General features: G+C 43.1%; 1 protein-coding gene across 1 annotated transcript in view; it reads right to left on the bottom strand.

Annotated features, from left to right (window-relative positions):
• Positions 1–24,105, bottom strand: part of LOC124788408 — a 179,323-nt gene that overhangs the window by 106,670 nt on the left and 48,548 nt on the right. The window contains exon 2 of the mRNA XM_047255674.1: positions 12,514–12,783. Coding sequence (XP_047111630.1) covers positions 12,514–12,783 — 270 coding nt within the window. The remainder of the gene's footprint in view (positions 1–12,513; positions 12,784–24,105) is intronic.

Here is a 24,105-nt window from a genome sequence, read left to right as displayed (position 1 = left end):
GCTCAATGGGGGACCGATCCGGAGATCTTGCTGGCCAGGGTAGTTGACTTACACCTTCTAGAGCACGTTGGGTGGCACGGGATACATGCGGACGTGCATTGTCCTGTTGGAACAGCAAGTTCCCTTGCCGGTCTAGGAATGGTGGAACGATGGGTTCGATGACGGTTTGGATGTACCGTGCACTATTCAGTGTCCCCTCGACGATCGCCAGTGGTGTACGGCCAGTGTAGGAGATCGCTCCCCACACCATGATGCCGGGTGTTGGCCCTGTGTACCTCGGTCGTATGCAGTCCTGATTGTGGCGCTCACCTGCACGGCGCCAAACACGCATACGACCATCATTGGCACCAAGGCAGAAGCGACTCTCATCGCTGAAGACGACACGTCTCCATTCGTCCCTCCATTCACGCCTGTCGCGACACCACTGGAGGCGGGCTGCACGATGTTGGGGCGTGAGCGGAAGACGGCCTAACGGTGTGCGGGACCGTAGCCCAGCTTCATGGAGACGGTTGCGAATGGTCCTCGCCGATACCCCAGGAGCAACAGTGTCCCTAATTTGCTGGGAAGTGGCGGTGCGGTCCCCTACGGCACTGCGTAGGATCCTACGGTCTTGGCGTGCATCCGTGCGTCGCTGCGGTCCGGTCCCAGGTCGACGGGCACGTGCACCTTCCGCCGACCACTGGCGACAACATCGATGTACTGTGGAGACCTCACGCCCCACGTGTTGAGCAATTCGGCGGTACGTCCACCCGGCCTCCCGCATGCTCACTATACGCCCTCGCTCAAAGTCCGTCAACTGCACATACGGTTCACGTCCACGCTGTCGCGGCATGCTACCAGTGTTAAAGACTGCGATGGAGCTCCGTATGCCACGGCAAACTGGCTGACACTGACGGCGGCGGTGCACAAATGCTGCGCAGCTAGCGCCATTCGACGGCCAACACCGCGGTTCCTGGTGTGTCCGCTGTGCCGTGCGTGTGATCATTGCTTGTACAGCCCTCTCGCAGTGTCCGGAGCAAGTATGGTGGGTCTGACACACCGGTGTCAATGTGTTCTTTTTTCCATTTCCAGGAGTGTAGATATACTCGGTATTAGTGAACATAGATGGCCAGATAGTGGATGTGTCAGCCAATAAGATAAAAGAATGTTATATTCAGGACCTTCTACAAGTGGGAAAAATGGTGTGGCAGTCATAGGTGGGATAAATTTCATGAATGAAATTATCACAGCTGCAATATCTGATCGATTAATTTCCATCCACATTAGAGGCCTGAAGCAGAATGCGAATGTAGTTCAGGTATGTGCCCAACGACAGACAAGAGCGATGAAGAAATAGAGAGCTTTTACAATTATCTCCATTCAATAACGCGAACCTTGAAGAAGGAGGCATGAACTTGATAATGGGAGATTTCAATGCAAAAGTTGGAAAAGCAAGAACTGATGGAGTTGCAGGAGGATTTGGTCTTGGTGAAACAAATGAAAGATTTTTATACAAGCTATATCCCAGAAGACTGTACACATGGAAGTCGCCCTAAGACGCAGAAGGGAGAATACTTAGAAATCAGACTGAATATGTACTGATCAATAAGCGATTTCAAAACAGCAATACCCGTGCAGCAGCATATCCAGGTGCAGATATTGGATCAGACCACAATCCTGTTATTGGTACCATAAAGATTAAAGCCGAAAAATAATATGGGTGTAAGATTTGATACTGAAAAACTGAAGAACCTAAAATTGAGAGAGGAGGTGGTGAAAGAAATGCGAAACAACATGCCACCTATAGACGAGATCCAAGAAAGAAGTACTAATGAATCCTGGGAGAAGGTACGCAATGCAGCTATCCAAGTTGGTACAGCCAAAATTGGTAAAAAAACGTAAGTCTAAGCACTGGATGACAGAAGATATTCTACTGAAAATACAGAAGGTGCATCATAAAAATGTGGACTACCAACAGACACATAAAGAAATAAAGAAGATGGTTCGCGAACCAAAAGCAAAGTGGATTGAGGAACAAAGCACCGAAACGCAAGAAATGCTGAAGTTACATGACTCGTATAGTTTTCATAAGATGATCAAGGTTATAACTGGAAACTTTAAGAAGCAGAATCTAACTGCTTCAAGAGATGAGGATAATTGGATTATTCTCGAATCGGAAAAAAATGGCAGAGACACGACAGTAAATCAAAATGAAGAGGAATCTGGTTCACGTATCATACAATCAGAGGTAGAATATGCGCTGAAAGTAACAAAGAACAGAAAAGCGCCTGGTGGAGGCAATTTACCAACTGAAATTTTAAAATACAAAGACCCAAAAACTTTGATAGCCCTATTTAATGAAATTTACAGCTCAGGCCAGATCCCAGATGAATGGCTGAAATCAACCTTTGTCCCATTACCGAAGAAAATAAATGCGGAAACGTGTTCAGAATTTCGACTGATCATGTTGATGAGTCATGTTCTGAAAACTTTTCTAAGAATTATGCATAACCGAATGTATCATAAATGTGAGGAGCATTGTGGAGAAACCCAGTTTGGTTTTATGAAGGGAATGGGAACCCGAGAAGCGTTATTTGGCATGAAGATACTTATGTAAAGATGCTATGACTATCCGCAGGATATCCATTTATGCTTTATCGAATATGAGAAAGCATTTGACACCCTTAAGCATGACCCTCTTATCACAATCTCACGAGAAATAGTATTAGATGGTTAGGACATAAGAATAATTCAGCATTTATTCTGGAATCAGAGAGCAGGGGTCAGAATTAACAAATTTAAAAACAGAATCTGTGCAAATATTGAAAGGAGTCCGCCAAGGCTGTATACTATCCCCATTACTGTTCAATTTGTATCTGGACAAGATTTATCGATCCAGTCAAGACTCAGAATTATTTGATATAAAAGTAAATGGAGTGAAGACCTGGAACTTACGGTATGCCAACGACACAGTTTTGTTTGTGGCATTCGAAGCCGAGCAACAGAAAATACTCACAGAAATAGATAAAGCTGGTCAGCATTTGGTACCAAGAAAACTAAATGGATGTCAATTGAAAGAGCCCCTGGTCAACCGAGCCTCTAGTCATTAATGGTGGTAAAATCGAGAAAGTAACCAAATTTAAATATCTAGAACCTGTGATAAACTCGAAACTTGATTGTGATGAGGAAATTAAGATTCGCTGTGGGACTACCAAAGAAATGTTCCGAAAGCTACGAAATGTGCTGATACACAAAGACATGCCGTTCCATCTGAGAATAAGGGTGGTACAATGTTATGTTATCACCCGCCCTACTCTATGGAGCGAAAATTTGGTCAAATAAGCAGCTTCTGTAAAGAGATTAGAAGCAACAGAAATGTGGTTCTTGTGCCGATTGCTAAAAATACCATGGATTGAGAAAGTGAGCAATGAAGTGCCGCGTACAGCAGCGGTGGATAGAGAACAAATGGGGACAATTAAAAGAAGAAAGAAATCGTACGTGGGGCACATTAGGAGAGGAAAGAAATACGAACTTCTGTAATTAATTCGAGAAGGCAGAACAGAAGGTAAGCGCCCACCAGGTAGAAGGAAGCAATCATGGTCACAGAATATCGAGATATGGACTGGCATCAACAACATTGAAGAGCTGGTTCAAGAAGCAAGGGAACGCCGCCTGTAAGCAGCTGACGCTCTACAAGTGTATGGCACCAAGAAGAAGAAGAATAAGATGGGTATACACCTCCGTATGTACGACTCTTGGATGGACAAAATATGTTTTCAATACATATTGTCAGCAATTAACTTAGTTTATGAGGAACAGTTGATAAACAGGTGTACACTAGGAGAGTTTTGCTTTGGAATCACCCCTATCGAATCGACAGGTGTTACTAACAGAAGTTCACTATCGCCTGAGATGGGTGTCAGTAACTAGCGTGTTTAAAACCAGACGTTACTAGGGCGGGGTTAATGAACGTGCCTACGAAGTTTGAGCATCCTGCGATGTATACAACCCGCAGTGCAGCGCTCGGAACACGGCCCGTTTAATTATAACCACCTATTAGTAAACTTACGTTGATGTCTTGACCACTAAATTCGGCAGATCTGAGCACGGTGAGACACGTCTGGAACGTTATCGACTGCCGGCTCCGGGCTCATAAACCACCGGGAACTGCTTGACCTGTGCGTAGACTTCTAATGCGACGTACGTCCGGAAACAAAGTATTTGTCGAATCCATGCTACGCAGAACAGCTGTTGTACTGCTTACTAGAAGTGGGCCAGCAAGCTATGGTCTGGAGGGGGGAGGGGTCGGGGAAAATCACCAAATCTCGTTTAAGGAATTGGGGGGGGGGGGGGGGGCAAAGAAAATTTCACGTAAATGTTTTAATTCAGAGGATATATACACTATTATAGAGCACAATATTAAGGTGCCCGCCTGTCTTTATGGCCTCTTCGAGCTGAAGTGAATGCTTTACACCTCTGTACGCGTAATATTCCCCAATTTGAAACACCTGCCGCACAAGTGTCAGATTTCATTCAGCGAGTTCTCTGCGCGCCCTGTTCAAATCACTGAATGTCAGTCAGTCAGTTGTGATATGCTGCAACGCATATAAAGCCCATGTTCTACAATGTCTATGTTAAGTGGGATGTCGACAAGTCCAAACACTCATGTGAGCAAGAAGTTAATCATTTGTACAGGGAAGCTAAGCTGAAGTTCACCGATAAGAATTCTGTTAGTGATCACATAAATGAAGAGATTAAAAAGCTATGTAATCATACGGTTGAAGGAAAGGTGGAAAAAATGTCGTCCATCATCTGCAAAATAAGCAGAGGTAAAATTATATTTAATCTATATAATACACCAATAAAAGGTCACTTTTTTTAGGGATCCATCAAAACAGTCAATACTAATAACGTGGAGACCTTTTGTCCGTCAGTCTCTGTTTGTCTGTTGTCATAAACCCTTACTTGTTAAAAATGTATGTGATGAATAAAGGGGAAAAATGTTGTGCTTTAATTTCCCTAAACTTAATGAAAAATATAAAAGGAGAATAGTTGTTGTTATTATTTAAATCTTTGCTTTGAAATTTCTTTAAGTTTCATATGAAGTTCATGTAAGTTGGGTTATATAACAGTGTTGAGAGAATGATGTCCACTTCACGTGGTAGTACAGATAGTTAAAGTCGAATGTCTCACTATAATCACTATTTGTTTAAAGATGTGGCTAGTTTCAGAAGAGCACGCTCTTCTGACGACTATTGTCTTAAACAGCAGATTAAATAGGAGAATATGAGCTAAATTTGGTTTCTGCTTGTACAGCTGCTGATGACCTACAAAACGTAACTAAATGGGAAAGGAAAATGAGCTGCATTATTGTTCAACATTCGCGACTGGCTGCGTCCTGATGTACCTTAAATAATTTAGAATTCTGACCATATGTGTTTGCATTGCTTGCACATTTTCTTCCCTCGATTAACGAAACCAGTTTTTAGGGAATATGTGGGCGCCACGACCAGCTTTAGGTAAATTTAGAGAATGTTGCAGCAATGGCTGCCGAGAACTAATGCACATCTATTACACTGAAAATGGTAATAGCTCGGGGAAAAGGTGCTTTACACACATAAGAACATTAACTAAAATCTGTTATTTTATGTTAACGAACAATAATTATATTCTGAGATAAAAAAACAGAAATTATTTTATTTCAGACCTTTCCATCCACGTAATAATATGTTGGCGTACAAATTTGCATCTTATAATTTCAAGGACTCAAACAGAAGTATCTGTTAATAGTATCACATCTTCACTTAACTAGTGATAACAATGAACACCTTATTTTCTTTGATTATGTTGCATCGTAGATACGACTATTATTTTAGTTTTTGGATTTTGTGCTTTTGTCATTTCGAGTCCTTTCGCACACAAGAAAATATTTATTTAACACGTTTTCCATTTCCAGGCGACAATACTCTGTCTGTCTGTCCGAATACTGCTCAGGGTCGGCATGTTTAAAATAGTGATTTCAATGAAGTGTTAAAAATATTGTTTAATGCTTTTTTTGAATAAAACATGTTTTGATTAAAGTGTTTTAATCAGTGTTTAAAACAAATAACAGAAGTTTCATTATTGCAACCTTTACCCAACTACATGATAAACATCACGTGAGGGGGAGGGAGGGGAGGTTTCCACTACATCTCACCAAATCGCACCAGATGGTGATGGGGTGGGGGGGGGGAGGGGTTCAAATTTTTTAAAAGTAAACCCCTCACATAATTAATGGAAGTCCCCTTAGGAGTTTTTCTTCGAAAGGCTTCCGCAACACTTTTGACCTATTCTCGATTAGTCTTGCACCGATGCTGAACCACGTGGGCTTGATTATTCCCGGTAATGAGCTGCCTAGTGTCGTAAGCTCAGGGTTTCCCGGCGACCATTTCCTCACGGAACTGAAGCACCTCAATAGGAAAATCGCTAGAGCTCCGTCCCGCTGTAACAAAACGTTATCCACGATATGAATGCGTGGTGTCTGTTGTTTCGGACATATCCGAGTCCGGCTCCAGCACACATTTTTCACCCCTCTCCGCCGATTCCGGATAAAGTCCCGATACAGCTGATATTATCAAATCCTTCACTTTCCTTTCCTTTCTTCACCCCATCGCCTTCAACACGATTGCCGTGTCTTAGAGCTGAGATATTAACGACGACTGCAACAGTCACAAATAATTTATTTTCATGCACCCTCCAAAAAATATGGTTCGAACAGCTATCATGATGACACCCGGGAGCAGTATCATGCTCTTCTGGGAACACATTTCATTGGAGAGCGTCAAATCGATTGAGACACGGTGTTACACAATTTCCTTCGCTTTTCCTACATCAGCTACGCAGCCTCTCGATGGCAATGGCTGAAACAAAAGCACGTTTCTCCCAATCGAGCACGGTTGCTTTACGACGCGAGACCTCGCCGAAACGCACTCATTAACTCTGTCATTGTTTCCCAGCTCTGTGAACATTCGTTCACGCGCACACACCGCTAATCGCACCTCAACAGTGCAAGTGTGTCCGATCACATCAGTCATGGGTAGACAATGGAACTATACAACACTGAAACAAAGCTGCACAAGACTGACAAGAATGCTTTTCGTCAGCTCTAAAGCAGAGAAAAAGAAACATATACTTGAGGATCGTTGAAGGAGAACGCAACCAACCACAAATGTTTTTAAAAAGCTTTCTTCATTTTTATGTTTTCCGTCGTTCCTTAGTTGCTTCCATATTCTTGGGATGTGATTCGTCAAATGCAACTAAATGAACGACTGTTTTTACCATGTCACACGCGTTTGGCTTCTTTTATTGTGAAGCATCTTCAGTGTCTTGTAATACTGTTTGTTTTTGTGTATAATACTTACGTTATATAACAATTAAATACACTCCTGGAAATGGAAAAAAGAACACATTGACACCGGTGTGTCAGACCCACCATACTTGCTCCGGACACTGCGAGAGGGCTGTACAAGCAATGATCACACGCACGGCACAGCGGACACACCAGGAACCGCGGTGTTGGCCGTCGAATGGCGCTAGCTGCGCAGCATTTGTGCACCGCCGCCGTCAGTGTCAGCCAGTTTGCCGTGGCATACGGAGCTCCATCGCAGTCTTTAACACTGGTAGCATGCCGCGACAGCGTGGACGTGAACCGTATGTGCAGTTGACGGACTTTGAGCGAGGGCGTATAGTGGGCGTGCGGGAGGCCGGGTGGACGTACCGCCGAATTGCTCAACACGTGGGGCATGAGGTCTCCACAGTACATCGATGTTGTCGCCAGTGGTCGGCGGAAGGTGCACGTGCCCGTCGACCTGGGACCGGACCGCAGCGATGCACGGATGCACGCCAAGACCGTAGGATCCTACGCAGTGCCGTAGGGGACCGCACCGCCACTTCCCAGCAAATTAGGGACACTGTTGCTCCTGGGGTATCGGCGAGGACCATTCGCAACCGTCTCCATGAAGCTGGGCTACCGTCCCGCACACCGTTAGGCCGTCTTCCGCTCACGCCCCAACATCGTGCAGCCCGCCTCCAGTGGTGTCGCGACAGGCGTGAATGGAGGGACGAATGGAGACGTGTCGTCTTCAGCGATGAGAGTCGCTTCTGTCTTGGTGCCAATGATGGTCGTATGTGTGTTTGGCGCCGTGCAGGTGAGCGCCACAATCAGGACTGCATACGACCGAGGCACACAGGGCCAACACCCGGCATCATGGTGTGGGGAGCGATCTCCTACACTGGCCGTACACCACTGGTGATCGTCGAGGGGACACTGAATAGTGCACGGTACATCCAAACCGTCATCGAACCCATCGTTCTACCATTCCTAGACCGGCACGGGAACTTGCTGTTCCAACAGGACAATGCACGTCCGCATGTATCCCGTGTCACCCAATGTGCTCTAGAAGGTGTAAGTCAACTACCCTGGCCAGCAAGATCTCCGGATCTGTCCCCCATTGAGCATGTTTGGGACTGGATGAAGCGTCGTCTCACGCGGTCTGCACGTCCAGCACGAACGGTGGTCCAACTGAGGCGCCAGGTGGAAATGGCATGGCAAGCCGTTCCACAGGACTACATCCAGCATCTCTACGATCGTCTCCATGGGAGAATAGCAGCCTGCATTGCTGCAAAAGGTGGATATACACTGTACTAGTGCCGACATTGTGCATGCTCTGTTGCCTGTGTCTATGTGCCTGTGGTTCTGTCAGTGTGATCATGTGATGTATCTGACCCCAGGAATGTGTCAATAAAGTTTCCCCTTCCTGGGACAATGAATTCACGGTGTTCTTATTTCAATTTCCATAAGTGTATATGTCACTCAATTACAGTTTTTGCTATTCTTTTCACGTTTCGTGATGTTGAATTAATTCTTGTTTCTTCTTACGATGAAAATAGTCTTTCCACCTTCGCTGAACACACAAGAATCTTGTTAGGATGAACAATCATATCATAAAACTCCTAACGCTACAGGAAAATTCGTGTACTAGAAATGAACAACGAAATAATAAATGGCATGACCAAATCAACTAACTGATCACATTAGCCTCTAAAATAGTAACAAACAAAGATATATTGAAAAGGAGTCTCACACACACACACACACACACACACACACACACACGAGCGCGCGCGCGCAACAATCAAGCGAATGCTAAAGTACATACAGACACCACAGTAGAAACAAAAGAACGGAAAACACAGAGCGACAGTTGGCAACACTACATACAGTACACAAACTAAAAAAAACTACAGTGATCAGTGGAAGTCACGTGTTAAGCCGAAATGTGTTCGTAAAACGTCGAAAGTTGGACATCATGGGCAAGCAACCATCTAACTACAACTTAGGACGGCAAATGTGCATAATAAGATCACAAACCGTGAGAAGAAACAAATACTAATTCAACATCACGCAATACTGCAAAAAGTTATTTCTCACCTAACAACAAAAGAATAACGAAAAACTGTACTGTAATAAGAAATCTGTAATTGTTATATTACGCAAATATTATACACTAAAACATACTGTATTACAGGACACTGAAGAGGCTCCGTAACTAAAAAGAAGTGGAACGCATATGACACAACAAAAACAGCCTTTCTTCAGGTCGCATTAGACGTACGAAGAGCTACATTTTATTGCTATGGTTTTCGAATGCGTGGCTAGACAATTTCTATTCTGAAATATTTATACCCCCGGTTGTACTGAGAGAAGTGTGGCATTTGTCAAACATGTGTACACGAAGTAAGTAAGTACTTAAGGTAGAAAGAGCACAACAATGATACACATATACACTGTCCAGTCAGATTCATATGGCCACCTGTTAAAACCCCTAATAACCACCTCTTGCGGTGCGTACCGCTGCGAGAGGAAAAGGAGTCACCGAAGTTCTGGTAGGTACCGACAGGGGTGTGGAGACAAGCCAACTCCAGCGCCCCAGTTGCGCCAGGTTCCTCGGTTGAGGTTCCGTGGCGCCAAGTACGCCGAACTCATCCTGATGCTCTTCGAACCGCAAGCGCACACTGCTAGCTGTGTGACAGATTGCATTATCCTGTTGGTAACTGCAATTGCGCCGAGGAAAAACTTTCGTTGATCCATTGTCCCTCGGAAAACAACAAGATCACCCAAGGAATGAGGGAACGGCACAGAAACATTACCCAGACCACAACGCTCCCTTCTCTGGCCTGACCACTTTCCACGGTTGTTTGCTTTCAGTGTGATGAAGCATAGCCCGCATCTCGTGGTCGTGCGGTAGCGTTCTCGCTTACCACGCCCGGGTTCCCGGGTTCGATTCCCGGCGGGGTCAGGGATTTTCTCTGCCTCGTGATGGCTGGGTGTTGTGTGCTGTCCTTAGGTTAGTTAGGATTAAGTAGTTCTAAGTTCTAGGGGACTGATGACCATAGCTGTTAAGTCCTATAGTGCTCAGAGCCATTTTTTGATGAAGCATAAAACGTGATCCGTCAGAAAAGGCCACTTGTCCCCATTCGGTGGGCGTCCAGTTGCGGCACAGGGGTGCACATTCCAGATTTCGTCGCCGATGAACTGCAGTCAGCATTGGTGAATGAACCAGGCGCCTGCTGTGGAGGCTCCTACCCTGAAAAGTTCGCTGAATGGTCGTTGAGGAGGCACTGTTGGTAGCCCCTTGGTCCATTTGGGCGATCAGTTGCTCAACAGCTGCACCTCTACACACCCGGACACGTTTCCACAGACTCTGCTCAACCCTGTCATCTACGGCCTTTGGTGCACCACAGTTTCCTCGGCGCAAGTTATGGATAGCGCCATTTTGCTTTGCACGATATACTCTAACAATGGCAGCAAGCGAAAAGTTTACACATTCAGCCGTTTCGGAACTTTTTCCGTCCTTGTGCCGAAAGCCAATGATCTTGCCCTTTTTGACGTCAGATAAATCGGCCTCTTTCCGCATTACGACGATTGCACTGTTTCCCCATCCCCCCCGAATGTATAACCTCTACTCCCGGCTGCCGTCTGTGGGTGGTGGTTGTACGTCGACGTCGTACATAGGCGGCGATCACAATAATGTGACTGGACCGTCTGTGTGCCAAATGGTAGACCGTAAACAACACTTCCATTTTTATGTACTAACTGTGAGTCGGTATTATTTTACAAGGCTCTGTGTAACCGAGGTAACTGATCCGGCTACTCTGGCGTCATCCACGAGACTCAGAGGGGCATAGACACGGGTTTCCAGGTTGATGCCGTGTCTCTTGACTTCCGCAAGGCGTTTGATACACTTCCCCACAGTCGTTCAATGAACAAAGTAAGAGTATATGGACCATCAGACCAATTGTGTGACTGGATTGAAGAGTTCCTAGATAACAGAACGCAGCATGTCATTCTCAATGGAGAGGAGTCTTTGGAGAGATTTCAGCTGTGCCGCAGGGGAGTGTCGTAGGACCGTTGCTGTTCACAATATTCATAAATGACCTTGTGGATAATATCGGAAGTTCACTGAGGCTTTTTGCGGATGATGCTGTAGTGTAGTACATCGAGAGATTGTAAGAATGGAAAATTGTACTGAAATGCAGGAGGATCTGCAACGAATTGACGCATGGTTCAGGGAATGGCAATTGAATCTCAATGTAGAGAAGTGTAATGTGCCGTGAATACGTGGAAAGAAAGATCCTTTATCTTTTAGCTACAATACAGCAGGTCGGCAACTGGAAGCAGTTAATTCCATAAATTATCTGGGAGTAGGCATTAGGAGTGATTCAAAATGGAATGACCATATAAAATTAATCGTCGGTAAAGCAGATGCCAGACTGAGATTCATTGGAAGAATTCTAAGGAAATGCAGTTCGAAAACAAAGGAAGTAGGTTACAGTACACTTGGTCGCCCACTGCTTGAATACTGCTCACGGGTGTGGGATTCGTACCTGATAGGGTTGATAGAAGAGATAGAGAAGATACAACGGAGAGCAGCGCGCTTCGTTACAGGATCATTTAGTAATCACGAAAGCATTACGGAGATGATGGATAAACTCCAGTGGAAGACTCTGCAAGAGAAACGCTCAGTAGCTCGGTACGGGCTTTTGTTGAAGTTTCGAGAACATACCTTCACCGAGTAGTCAAGTAGTATATTGATCCTTTCTACGTGTATCTCGCGAAGAGACCACGAGGATAAAATCAGAGAGATTAGAGCCCACACAGAGGCATACCGACAATCTTTCTTTCCACGAACAATACGAGATTGGAATAGAACGGATAGATGTACTCAAGGTACCCTCTGCCACACACCGTCAGGTGGCTTGAGGAGTATGGATGTAGATGTAGATCGTGTACAAAATATTTGGAGATACGAGTGGAAAACACTGCGAGAGAGCAGCCGGCTGCTGGTGTTGGGAGGGCTACACCGCCGTTCGCTGCCGCAGGGCAGTAATGACCGCCATTTCGTCCTCTGCCACTTCACAGGCGGGCCGGGACGCTCCAATTTATATGACGCCGAGCCGTGGGCAGCGGCAGTTTAGTCGGGCTAATTTTCCCGCGGCAACAGGTGCGCTGCCTGCTGACGGCGGTCTGTGATCGCTCTCCAAGGCTGAGTCAGCCTCCGTGTGCGAGTGGGTGAGTGTGTGAGGCAGTCGCGGGCAGCGCGCCAGAGACAGCGCCGGCGGGCTCCCATGTGTCATCATTAGTGGCGCCATTGTCTGCTGGCGCGACGACGCCCGTGCCCCTGGAGGCCGCTGTGTACGCGCCCAGCGTGGCAGCCGAGGCGCCGGAGATGACCGATCTGTAGCCCAGCAGTTGCCGAGTCGCACCTGTGAAGCGAGTGATACGCACCACGACGGACCAGGGTTTTTAATCCTAGACAACTAAACCATCGTAAAATTTACGATTGCAGTTGGTGTCTGTGGCGAAATAAATAAAAAAATTAATTTATTGATTTTTCGAGAAGAGAAAAATATTATGGGTACTGAACTTTAGCTTTAGAATTTTTGAAAAGCGTTTTTTTTTCGAACTGTATTGGCCGGCTTGAATGGGGACAAATTCAGTGCTGCGTGAAATTTGCTTGTAATATAATTTACAGTTCCGATTAATAACATACTTGAATCCTACGTCATTGCTGACTTATTCAGAGTTCTCACCTTAGACGTAGAATCAGGTCTTCTGCAACAATATTAATTCATTAGTCGCCATCGATGTTCTTCTCTTTGTTGATCGTGCGTATCTTCCTAAGTCGGCATCGGTTTCCTTCACGAAGACGGTGGACACAGAGGAATACTACGTCGCTTTAAATAATTCTCGTAAAACGTAGATACTTTTCACAACTTTTTATGCACCCAGACAATAAGACTTGCTCGTCGCACAAATCATAAACACCATCAAGATAGCTACCTTTCAGCACACACCAAAAATTACATCCATCCCCTACAAGGTAACAATCGAAAGTGTATCGTAACTCCTGAGAGGCAGCCACGTGCCTTGCTCATACTGTGCCATCAAGCAGTCAGGCCTGCAAGATGAGTGGTCTGCCAAGCGAGTGGATTCATTCTTATTTATCGAGTAACATGAACTCTCGTACTCACAATTAAGTCACTAATCAACCTCCTGTATGAATAATACGCAATGGAAACGCACATCTGACTATCAGTAATTTACAGAACTCTGACTGTTCACTACGCACTGGCAATACCACATTTTCATTTTTCTTTTATTTAACGGCTTTTATCAATACGTGGCCACCGCACTGAATATGAATGGCGCACACATTATAAATTCAGGACATCATGACAACATACTATTCGAAGGAAAAGTCCACCAATCTTTTTCTTTTCACTATTTTATTTATTCCGATAAATTCTATAACCTAAGCACACAAATTCTATAACCTACAACAATAACACATGAGAAATTCCGCCCAGTGGGCATGGCTTTACATTGGTGATTCTCTACCATATGGTCTCGTAATTATTTAACGCTACAGTGCACTTTCTAGATAGGATGGTGGATCTTTTATTATACCTCACACTTCGACTCTCACAATCATCATCACGAAACTTTTCTCCAGACCGAGCGGTACTGAAGGAACAAGCATAACCCACTAATCTTTTGAAACTACCTTGCTACTCTCCCATGCAAACCACACATACCCAAATTACATGACATACACCACACTACAACATGAAATACTACACAGGTAATAGTCACAATATTATCACTTTCAGCTTTCCCACTTCAATTAATATTTATCCCAGTTTCACACGACACTGCCCCACTTCGTAATTCTACTTTCCTACTATGAACTCTGGAGATATATGCATGGCTTCCTGTGCAATGCAAGCCAAGTGGCGTTGCTGGATAGACGGCTGACTCACCTTGTTTCTCTCTCAGAGTGTTAGAGTTTGAATCAAGTGTCACACGGAATCATATCACGCAAAGTAATATTAAGAACATATTCATCACACACGTGAGTCCTCAACTGATACCATGGATGAGTACTTCTCTTTATCCTTTGTCTCATACACAGATTGAGACTCACACAGTACTCACCACGTGGAAGTACTTGTCTCTAATTTCAAGTCCTGCACACGCCATTTCTTAAATATTTCAACTTATGGTACACACGCTATTTCTTAAATATTTCAACTTATTGTACACACGCTGGTAATTCAGCTTAACTTAAGCACACGGAAGTATTTCAACTTATTGCTACATGTGGTTTCATTGTGACCATTGGTCACTTCCGAAGATTACTACGATCCCATTAATATTACCTGCCTGACATTTAATTCTCCCCACAAAAGTTCCTGAAATAGCGAAATTATTATTTCAAACTACTCTTAAAAATTCCACATGCATACCATGTCTCCACTCTTTTGTCTTTACGGAGCACACCTAAGACAGGTCTTAACAGCACAAGATCCAGTGGCAGAGTGCTGAAACATGGCCGTTCTTCAGGTCCTCTCGCACCTCTGCTGAAGTGGGGAGCACCTTGCTACCGTATTGGTCAGCCACATTTCAGGCGCTCAAAGCTCAGGTAAATTTCATCTCTTTGGTCCCACCAAAGGTGGCCAAAGGATCGTCTCAAAGATGATAATATATTCACATTCACTATCTGCGGTTAGCAGACGACCATACATTCATTCATTTCACAGATCTCACCAAACTGGATGTAGGGATTTATTTTGTGGGAGTGCACATGTGATTAATTAAATAAATAAATTGTCATTCTTTCCCACACTGGTATCCAGCTTCGCTGTATTAATTGAAATCGAGTTATTTTACAAAAAAATGTGTTGTTCTGACAAAAATAATGAATTATGTTGTACCTATTTTCAATGTTGGGCGGTACTGTACCCTTTCACCACTGGCTACCCATGCAGAAAAATATGGTCCGGTACTATCCTTGCAATTTGAGGGTAGTTCCGAACATTTTTTTTTTAAAGAAAACTGTATTCGAGCAAACGTAGCAAGTCATCAAAATAACCAGGAGGAGACCTTAGCCCCTGGTGACTTCAAATAGACGACCAAATGCTGTTACTTTACCAAATTATTGACACAGTTGTTCCATTATTGTACTCTCCACAATCCGGAGTAATGTACACATACAAATTTACAACAATCCACATGACAAATAAAACATTACATCATACAAATAAAAAATAATGTTGAGATAAAAATTTGCTTAGTTACTGGGATCTTCGTTATTTTTATGAGTAATCCAAACTTCACTAATTCTATGACAAATAAAAAAAAATACTAATTGTACTCATGAAATTTTAAATAGCTGACTGTCCAAACACAGAACAAGTAATCTGACATTCATAAATTGCGTTGTAATAATCTTTACACGGCAATGTCTAAATACAAAACCAAATCAACAAAGGAAAAAAATTTCGTACACTAGTTACACGTAGAAGTCGGGCTCCACGCCATTACTCTAAAATATACATCAAACCTACAGAGAAATAAAACTGAGAAGAAAAACAATGAAATATACCACAAGTTACATACTGGTTACGTAATATAGTCAACTTAAGCAATTGCCACCACTACTCAACTGTGAGTTTAACCTTATCCTTTTCCACCATTATAAATACCTGCTGCTGAGCCAGTCAGTCCATTAACTTTGATCAATACACGCAGTAAATAGTTTAGCAATAAGTGCTTGAATCCACCAGTAGCTCTCGTATCTTACTCTACTGCTCATTTCTCTGTTGTTACACATTTGGACGACAAGAACTTGCATTTGGACTAGCCTTCGTTACACTTTAATGTGAAATATCACCACTGTGATAATGAAAATAAGTGGCTTCAGTCAACACACCAACAAGATCATTACTGTCCACGACATCAAAATGCATCAATTAATTCCGATATTTGTTGTGCAATGCAAGCTCTTGTCCCCTGTGACAACCTTACTGACCTATGCAACAAGAGCCGCTACATTAGTATTACGCCACTGGCTAATAATTAAAGCATCATTGTACCAAATTTTCTAATAAACATGCTATGTGAACTGGTAGCTCAGAACAAACAAACAAAAAAAAACACTAGCTATTCTAAACACAAATGTTAATGAAATACAATTACACTTGCTGTCCCTTCAGGAATGAAACATATAAAAAAATTTACACAATTACAAGTACCAATACATTATTCCCTATCTTGCGAGTCACACGGAATCATTTCATTCTGTGATTTTCTTGGGCTCAAAAAAGTTGCTGACAGGTTCCCCAGAAACACTGTCTCGGTGTCAAAGCTCTCCCATGGTTACCCGGACGAAAGTCTTTAAGTCACTCAAATCGGCATTTTGAACACGCACTGAACAGTAAACTGTATCTCACATTAAACACAAATGTCATAGTCACTCTCAGAGTAGCATCCACACGAATCTGGTCGTCCAGAAATGGCCCTACAACTACTATTACCCACGGTTCTGTCCTTTCAGTCCATGGTGTAATTAAAAGTCGTAAGTTCCAACAAAAAGCACTTATTCCTGCTCCAATTAAAGAAATGTCTCCCACTACAAACGCAAATGTCAATGTCGTCCCACCCTAGTTTCTTGCGTTCATACAATAATTAGTCACCAAACGGCAACTGTCCTCTTTAAGTATACCAAACGTCCCACATGCAATTCACAAAGCACACTTAACAAGTCACTACCAAAAGTTTATGGATCCCACCGTTCAGTGGTCAAGACAAAACAAAACGATCGTCCTGTCTGCTAAAGACAAAATCTTTTCCACCACTCACAACGTGGAAACACCAGTCCTTCACTTTCCACCTCATGGAAAGTCGCAGTCATCTTGTTTCACGGCTCCACAGTCTAGTACTAGTTAATAGCTGCTGGTAAAAAATGCCCGCCAGACTCTGCCACGCGTCGTTCATTCTGCCGTCGCTCCGCCGTTGAGCAGAAGAAACCACCTGCTGTTGCCTCCGCGTCGCTCCGCCGTTGAGCAGAAGAAACCACCTGCTGTTGCCGGGATACTTTCCCCAGTCGTAAGGGTGGCGGAACTTATGAATGGCCAGTGGTACGTGCGTGTCGCCCCAGGCCGTTGGCCTGCTGTAGCGGGCGCGTGGAGTGTACCCCGACCGGCAGTGGAGTGGGGAGCGCACCGGCTCTGTTGCCGACGTCTGCTTGGCTTATGTGGTACGGGCACATTCGGTGTAGCCCCTCAGCGCTACGACACCCAATCAGTGAGACCCTTCCGTGCATCTCGCAACATTACAGACAAAAGGATATGCTTACAGTATTTAAATACTCATTGATTACATGTATGATCTATTAGATACATTGGTAATAAAAGAATCTTTGTTCTAAAAAACATAAAATCATACACCCTAGTTTTCTACACATACAACAACAACATTTATCCCTTTTCTATATACAGCCCACACTTGTGCTATTGATTGTACCTGTCGTCCCTCATACAAAACATGAAAGTGTAAAAAAAACAAAAGGAATAAGAAACAATCTATGCAGCTCATAATTATAATATCAAATAGTAGACTACTCTAACATCCCATCACAGTGAAAATATTAGAAACTGTTTATTCTAAAACTACAATATACAGTGAACCTTTGTGCTTGTGACAGACTGAAATTAATACCCCTTGAAAGTGTTCTAACAAAAAAATAAGAAATAATCTACACAGCTTACAATTACCTACCACATGTTATTAAATAGTAAACTACTTTAACATACTAACACAATAAACATTTTAGAAACTGATGACTCTAAATCTACAACATACAATGCACCTTTGTGCTTGTGACAGAGTGAAATTCGTATCTCTTTATATATTTTCCTTTTATTATATACAACAACATTTCTAGGGCATGTATGAACCATCCACGTGATGTCAGTTCCTGGCCTGCCATGGAGGTTCCTCCAAATCAAACAATAAAGCTCAATAATGTTTTAGTTATGGATTGGTAGCATCCCCTTTACAGGAGTGTGCGCATTGATCACACTACTCTACGGCTCTCACTCACCAGACATCACATTTTCCTTCTCATTCAATCCATCAATACACTAACAGAATAGGTCTAGAAGTCATCTAACCTTAACACCACCACAGTCACGACAACATACCATACCTTTGCTCCCTTATACTCAACCACGTAACACATGAAACTGTTTCGGAGATAGCATTCCAGTCTCCGAATTCGTCCTTTCACTCTGGCACCTCTCTCCATCGGCTTACCTCTGCATTCACTTTACCGATTATTCATCCTGCTAAATATCAACTTAGAATTGCGACATTTCATCTAAGAACAAAAAATACACAAATTATTCATCCTGCAAAATAACTGTACACATTCTTGGTACCGTTTTGAATAGTTATACTGGCACCAGGCTTCAACAACAACAACAAAAATTACTTTTTTTCGCGTTGCAAATGTTATGGTAAGAATTAGATTTACACTTATATTACATCTTAGGTCAGTATTCCACAACGTTCACCATCTGGATCTCATACTCCCTTTATGTCCTTTCACGTTGTGCAGTTGTCCTCATCTCGTCATTCGTATTTCGGCTCTCCGTCCGTCCGTTACTCCATCATTTCCTGGTCTTCCTTCGTCATTCGCATCAATCTCGATTGCAGCATACACAGGCCTCTCTGTAACATACATCTAAGACATCTCCACATTATTCAATTCTACTCACCTTTATTTACCACTGTTTCATCACGTCGAATCTCTCTTTATTAATCACACTGCTTTACGTCGATTCTCTCCTTTATCCCCTATTATTTATCACGTCACTTCTCTCTCTATCTACCATCTTTATCCACTCATTAATCATCACGTCGTTTCTGCTTGATCCTTATTCATATGACAAAAAATACGTACATACACTACTCTGTCGACTCCTGTTCATGACTCATTCGACCAGTCTATTCCGTCATACTTCCTGACATCCCGCCTGAAAATTCTTATGTCCGATTTGACCCTCCATAACGTTACACACCACAAATAAATACACTGACTATCTACCATAAATTGCCTACTTTCGATCCATCCTTAACTTTTCCATAGTTTGATGTTAGAAATGTGATGAAGCCTATGAGATTGTTTTCCCTTGATCGTCTCAATCAGTACAGAATTTTCATGGACAATCCGCCTCACTCTGAATGGTCCACTATACACAGTAAAGAATTTGCTAGTTAGGAATCTGAGCTTACACGAAAATTAAATGTGTGCAGAGAGTATACAAGCTGGGAGAGATGGGACAGCCCAAGTGTTAGAAACTTTGGTGCTAGTGTCCTCTTTCCCTAATACCAGATTCCGAACAACCATACACAGCACTTCATTATAACTGTCACCAGGACAATGATATACTATAGAGCAGATGGCATCTAATTTAAAAACTTCGATCACATTACTGCAGTTACCTGTAACAGCAGTATAAACGTACGCTATTCCATACAGATCACACTGTTGACTTTTTACATTACGTGTTAAGTACCTGCAATAGTCAAACCGCACTAATTAAACTGGACTCATTGGCATTATTACATAACATTTTTAGCAACTTTTTTTTTTTTTTTTTTTTGAGGAAACAGTCCGTTTACTTTACTGTTCCAAATAAAAATTTGCAAATTTTGCTCTGAGAGACCAGCCTAACAGATTCCATTACTGGTGTTTTATTCTCTGATCAGAAGTATGGTATTTGCATTCCTACATATCAGTAGAGTATGTCTGTTACATAGACAATTTTCAGTGCCAGCGGCATGTGTTTTAAGGCAAGATGCTAAGGGCTGATATGTTGGATTAGTTTCTCCTATTCTTCAATCCATTATGACAAGAATGAAATGCCAGGATTCCATGCTCTCCTGTCGTTCTAATAGTTTCTGCCGTTCCTATCCTCGACACTATCTGACCTATGAGTCGTGTCTCCGATCACGATATTGCTCTCATTACCCAATTCTTGTAACAAGTGCTGAAATGACGCAGAATCGTCTACGCCTCTGCCTGCTATCGCTATATCTCTGCGCAATTTCACTGGCAACTTCGTTATACAGATCCTAATGAACTCCCCAGGTTCGTATGGCACATCCAAATACCTATTTCGTCTCAGCATTTCCTGATAGCACGTCACTGGATCTCTTATACCATCTTCGTTACAATTTGGCATCATCAATAAGCTTTGCGTAACCTGGTCCTGCTTACTTTTCGTCCAGAATTCATTTAAATAGCTACTACAGTCTTTAATAACTTCCTGCATTTTCGCTCTAGCCTCGTCCCCCAAATGGTTACACACAAACTTCATTTTGAGGAGCAGTCCCCACGATGAAGGCAATGAATCTTGAAATTGAGACAGCCTTGGACTATACCCAGTTGGGTTTGCCACCTGTTTTATCCGACACAACCGTTCTTCTAACTCTCTGAGTTTGTCTTCCTCTTTCTGCCTATTTTCGTTTTTTGAATTTATCTCACTCTCCCTCTGCAATCTACCTGGTGGTGTCTCACCTTCGCTACTGCACGCTAGTTGCAACTGTGCGAGTTCTTCCCTATGTTTCCTACTTATTTCTAATTGCGCCTCTTTAAGCTGTAATAGTGATTGTATCTCCCCCTGGTTGGCATAAGCCTCTCGCTGCGTACTGTCAGAGCCTGTCTCGCCTCTTATACTGATCTTTCCTACATCTGCACTAATCGTATTCTTTCTGACCATTATCTCTTTGATTCGCTCATCTGGCAACACGTCCCTACGTTCTGTAATATCACTCTCTATTGCAATTATTTGTACCTCCAAATTATTGGCTTTTTCTTTCACGGCGTCACATACTTGCTTCAACGCACCCAGAATCTTCTCCCCCTCATCTAACCGATTATTAACTGTGGGCAGACGCTCATCGATAACTGTGTGTAGCTTCCTCATTGCCTCTTTATTTCCCTTATGCAATGCCTCCATACTTTCTTTACCATCTTTATCCATCGCTTACAATCGTACCTTATTATCTTTATCCATCGGTTTCAATATTTCCTTAATCTCCCTATCTCTCTCCTTATTATCTCTATCCATCGCTTCCAATCTTTCCTTATTCTCCCTATCTCTCTCCTCATTACCTGTATTCATCGCTTCCAATATTTCCTTAATCTCCCTATCTCTCTCCTTATTACCTCTATTCATCGCTTCCATTCTTTCCTTATTATCTTTATCCATCCTCTGTAAAACCTGCAGTAGCACATTGTCATTTGCTACTTTCGGTGCGCTCACCTCGTTCGCCTGAAAAAACCGTAGCTTCGCGAAGGGTAGCTGCACTTTCACTGCATACTTGACCTAGTCCCGGCTCGCCCGCGTCGTCGGGAAAAGCCCCCGGTTGCGGACAAAGCCCACCGCTCAAAGGATCACCTAGCCGCGATCCGCTGAACAATTCAGCCCCTTTCGAGTGTTTGCCGTTCCCGCTCATTAGCCCATGGTCGACACCTACTTCCTGCTGCACTGCTACGTTCACCCCAGAATCACTATTCTACATGGTGACTACACTTTTCGACTGCGACCTAATTACTATGGACATTACGCAAAAAATTATACAACAATCTTCCAGCCTTTGAGCGATATAGCAATTAATTACATAAAAAAATAAAAGATCCTCACCAATCCAGAAAGAAATTGCAAAAAAAAAAAAATTTTTTACTTCTTAGCGCTATCACAATATATTCCATCAAATAAAAACAATCTTAACAGCAAACCCTAACAGCAAAATATACTGGCAGAATATCCTGGCAAAATATCCTGGCAAAAATATCCTGGCAGGGTCGAAATTATGAGAGGCACCCACGTGCCTTGCTCATACTGTGGCATCAAGCAGTCAGGCCTGCAAGATGAGTGGTCTGCCAAGCGAGTGGATTCATTCTTATTTATCGAGTAACATGAACTCTCGTATTCACAATTAAGTCACTAATCAACCTCCTGTATGAATAATACGCAACGGAAAGGCACATCTGACTATCAGTAATTTACAGAACTCTGACTGTTCACTACGCACTGGCAATACCACATTTTCATTTTTCTTTTATTTAACGGCTTTTATCAATACGTGGCCACCGCACTGAATATGAATGGCGCACACATTATAAATTCGGGACATCATGACAACATACAATTCGAAGGAAAAGTCCACCAATCTTTTTCTTTTCACTATCTTATTTATTCCTATAAATTCTCTAACCTAAACACACAAATTCTATAACCTACAACAATAACACATGAGAAATTCCGCCCAGTGGGCATGGCTTTACATTGGTGATTCTCTATCTTATGGTCTCATAATTACTTAACGCTACAGTGCTCTTTCTGGATAGGATGGTGGATCTTTTGCTATATCTCACGCTTCGACTCTCACACCCATCATCACAAAAATTTCCTCCAGACCAAGTGGTACAAAAAGGAACATGCATAACCTACTGCCTCTGAAACAATCTTGTTACTCTCCCATGCCAACCACACATACTTAAATTTCATGAAATACATCACACTGGCAACATGCAATACAAAGAATAGTCGCAACGTTATAATCACATCACTTTCAACTTTCCCACTTCAATTAGTATTTATCCCAGTTTCACACGACACTGCCCCACTTTGTAACTTTTCTTTCCTACTATGGACTCTGGAGGTTATATGCACGTCTTCCTGTGCAATGCAAGCCACGTGGCATTGCTGGATAGACGGCTGACTCACCTTGCTTCTCTCTCTAGGTATTATAGTTTGAATCAAGCGTCACACGGAAACATAACACGCAAAGTAGTATTACGAACATATTCATCACACACGCGAGTCCTCAACTGATACCATGGACGAGTACTTCTCTTTATCCTTTGTCTCATACTCAGATTGAGACTCACACAGTACTCACCACGTGGAAGTACTTGTCTCTAATTTCAAGTCCTGCACACGCCATTTCTTAACTATTTCCAACTTATAGTACACACGCTAGTAATTCAGCTTAACTTAAGCACTCGGAAGTACAGGGTGATTCAAAAAGAATACCACAACTTTAAAAATGTGTATTTAATGAAAGGAACATAATATAACCTTCTGTTATACATCATTACAAAGAGTATTTAAAAAGGTTCTTTTCACTCAAAAAAAAGTTCAGAGATGTTCAATATGGCCCCCTCCAGACATACGAGCAATATCAACCCGATACTCCAACTCGTTCCACACTCTCTGTAGCGTAACAGTTTGGATGGCTGCTGTTATTTCTCGTTTCAAATCATCAATGGTGGCTGGGAGAGGTGGCCGAAACACCATATCCTTAACATACCACCATAAGAAAAAATCGCAGGGGATAAGATCAGGGCTTCTTGGAGGCCAGTGATGAAGTGCTCTGTCACGGGCTGCCTGGCGGCCGATCCATCGCCTCTGGTAGTTGACGTTCAGGTAGTTACGGACGTTTAATACACCACCTATCAGGAGGTTTAACACCATACTTCGTTCGAAATGCACGCTGAACAACTGTCGTCGATTCACTTCTGCCGTACTCAATAACACAAAAAGCTTTCTGTTGAGCGGTCGCCATCTTAGCATCAACTGACGCTGACGCCTAGTCAACGGCGCCTCAAGCAAACAAATGTACAACTAAATGAAACTTTATAGCTCCCTTAATTCGCCGACAGATAGTGC

This window comes from Schistocerca piceifrons, chromosome 3 (assembly GCF_021461385.2).
Source record: "Schistocerca piceifrons isolate TAMUIC-IGC-003096 chromosome 3, iqSchPice1.1, whole genome shotgun sequence".
NCBI classification, from domain to species: Eukaryota; Metazoa; Arthropoda; class Insecta; order Orthoptera; family Acrididae; genus Schistocerca; species Schistocerca piceifrons.
The sequence above is the reverse complement of the archived record's forward strand: the minus strand, read 5'-3'. Positions and strand labels throughout refer to the sequence as shown.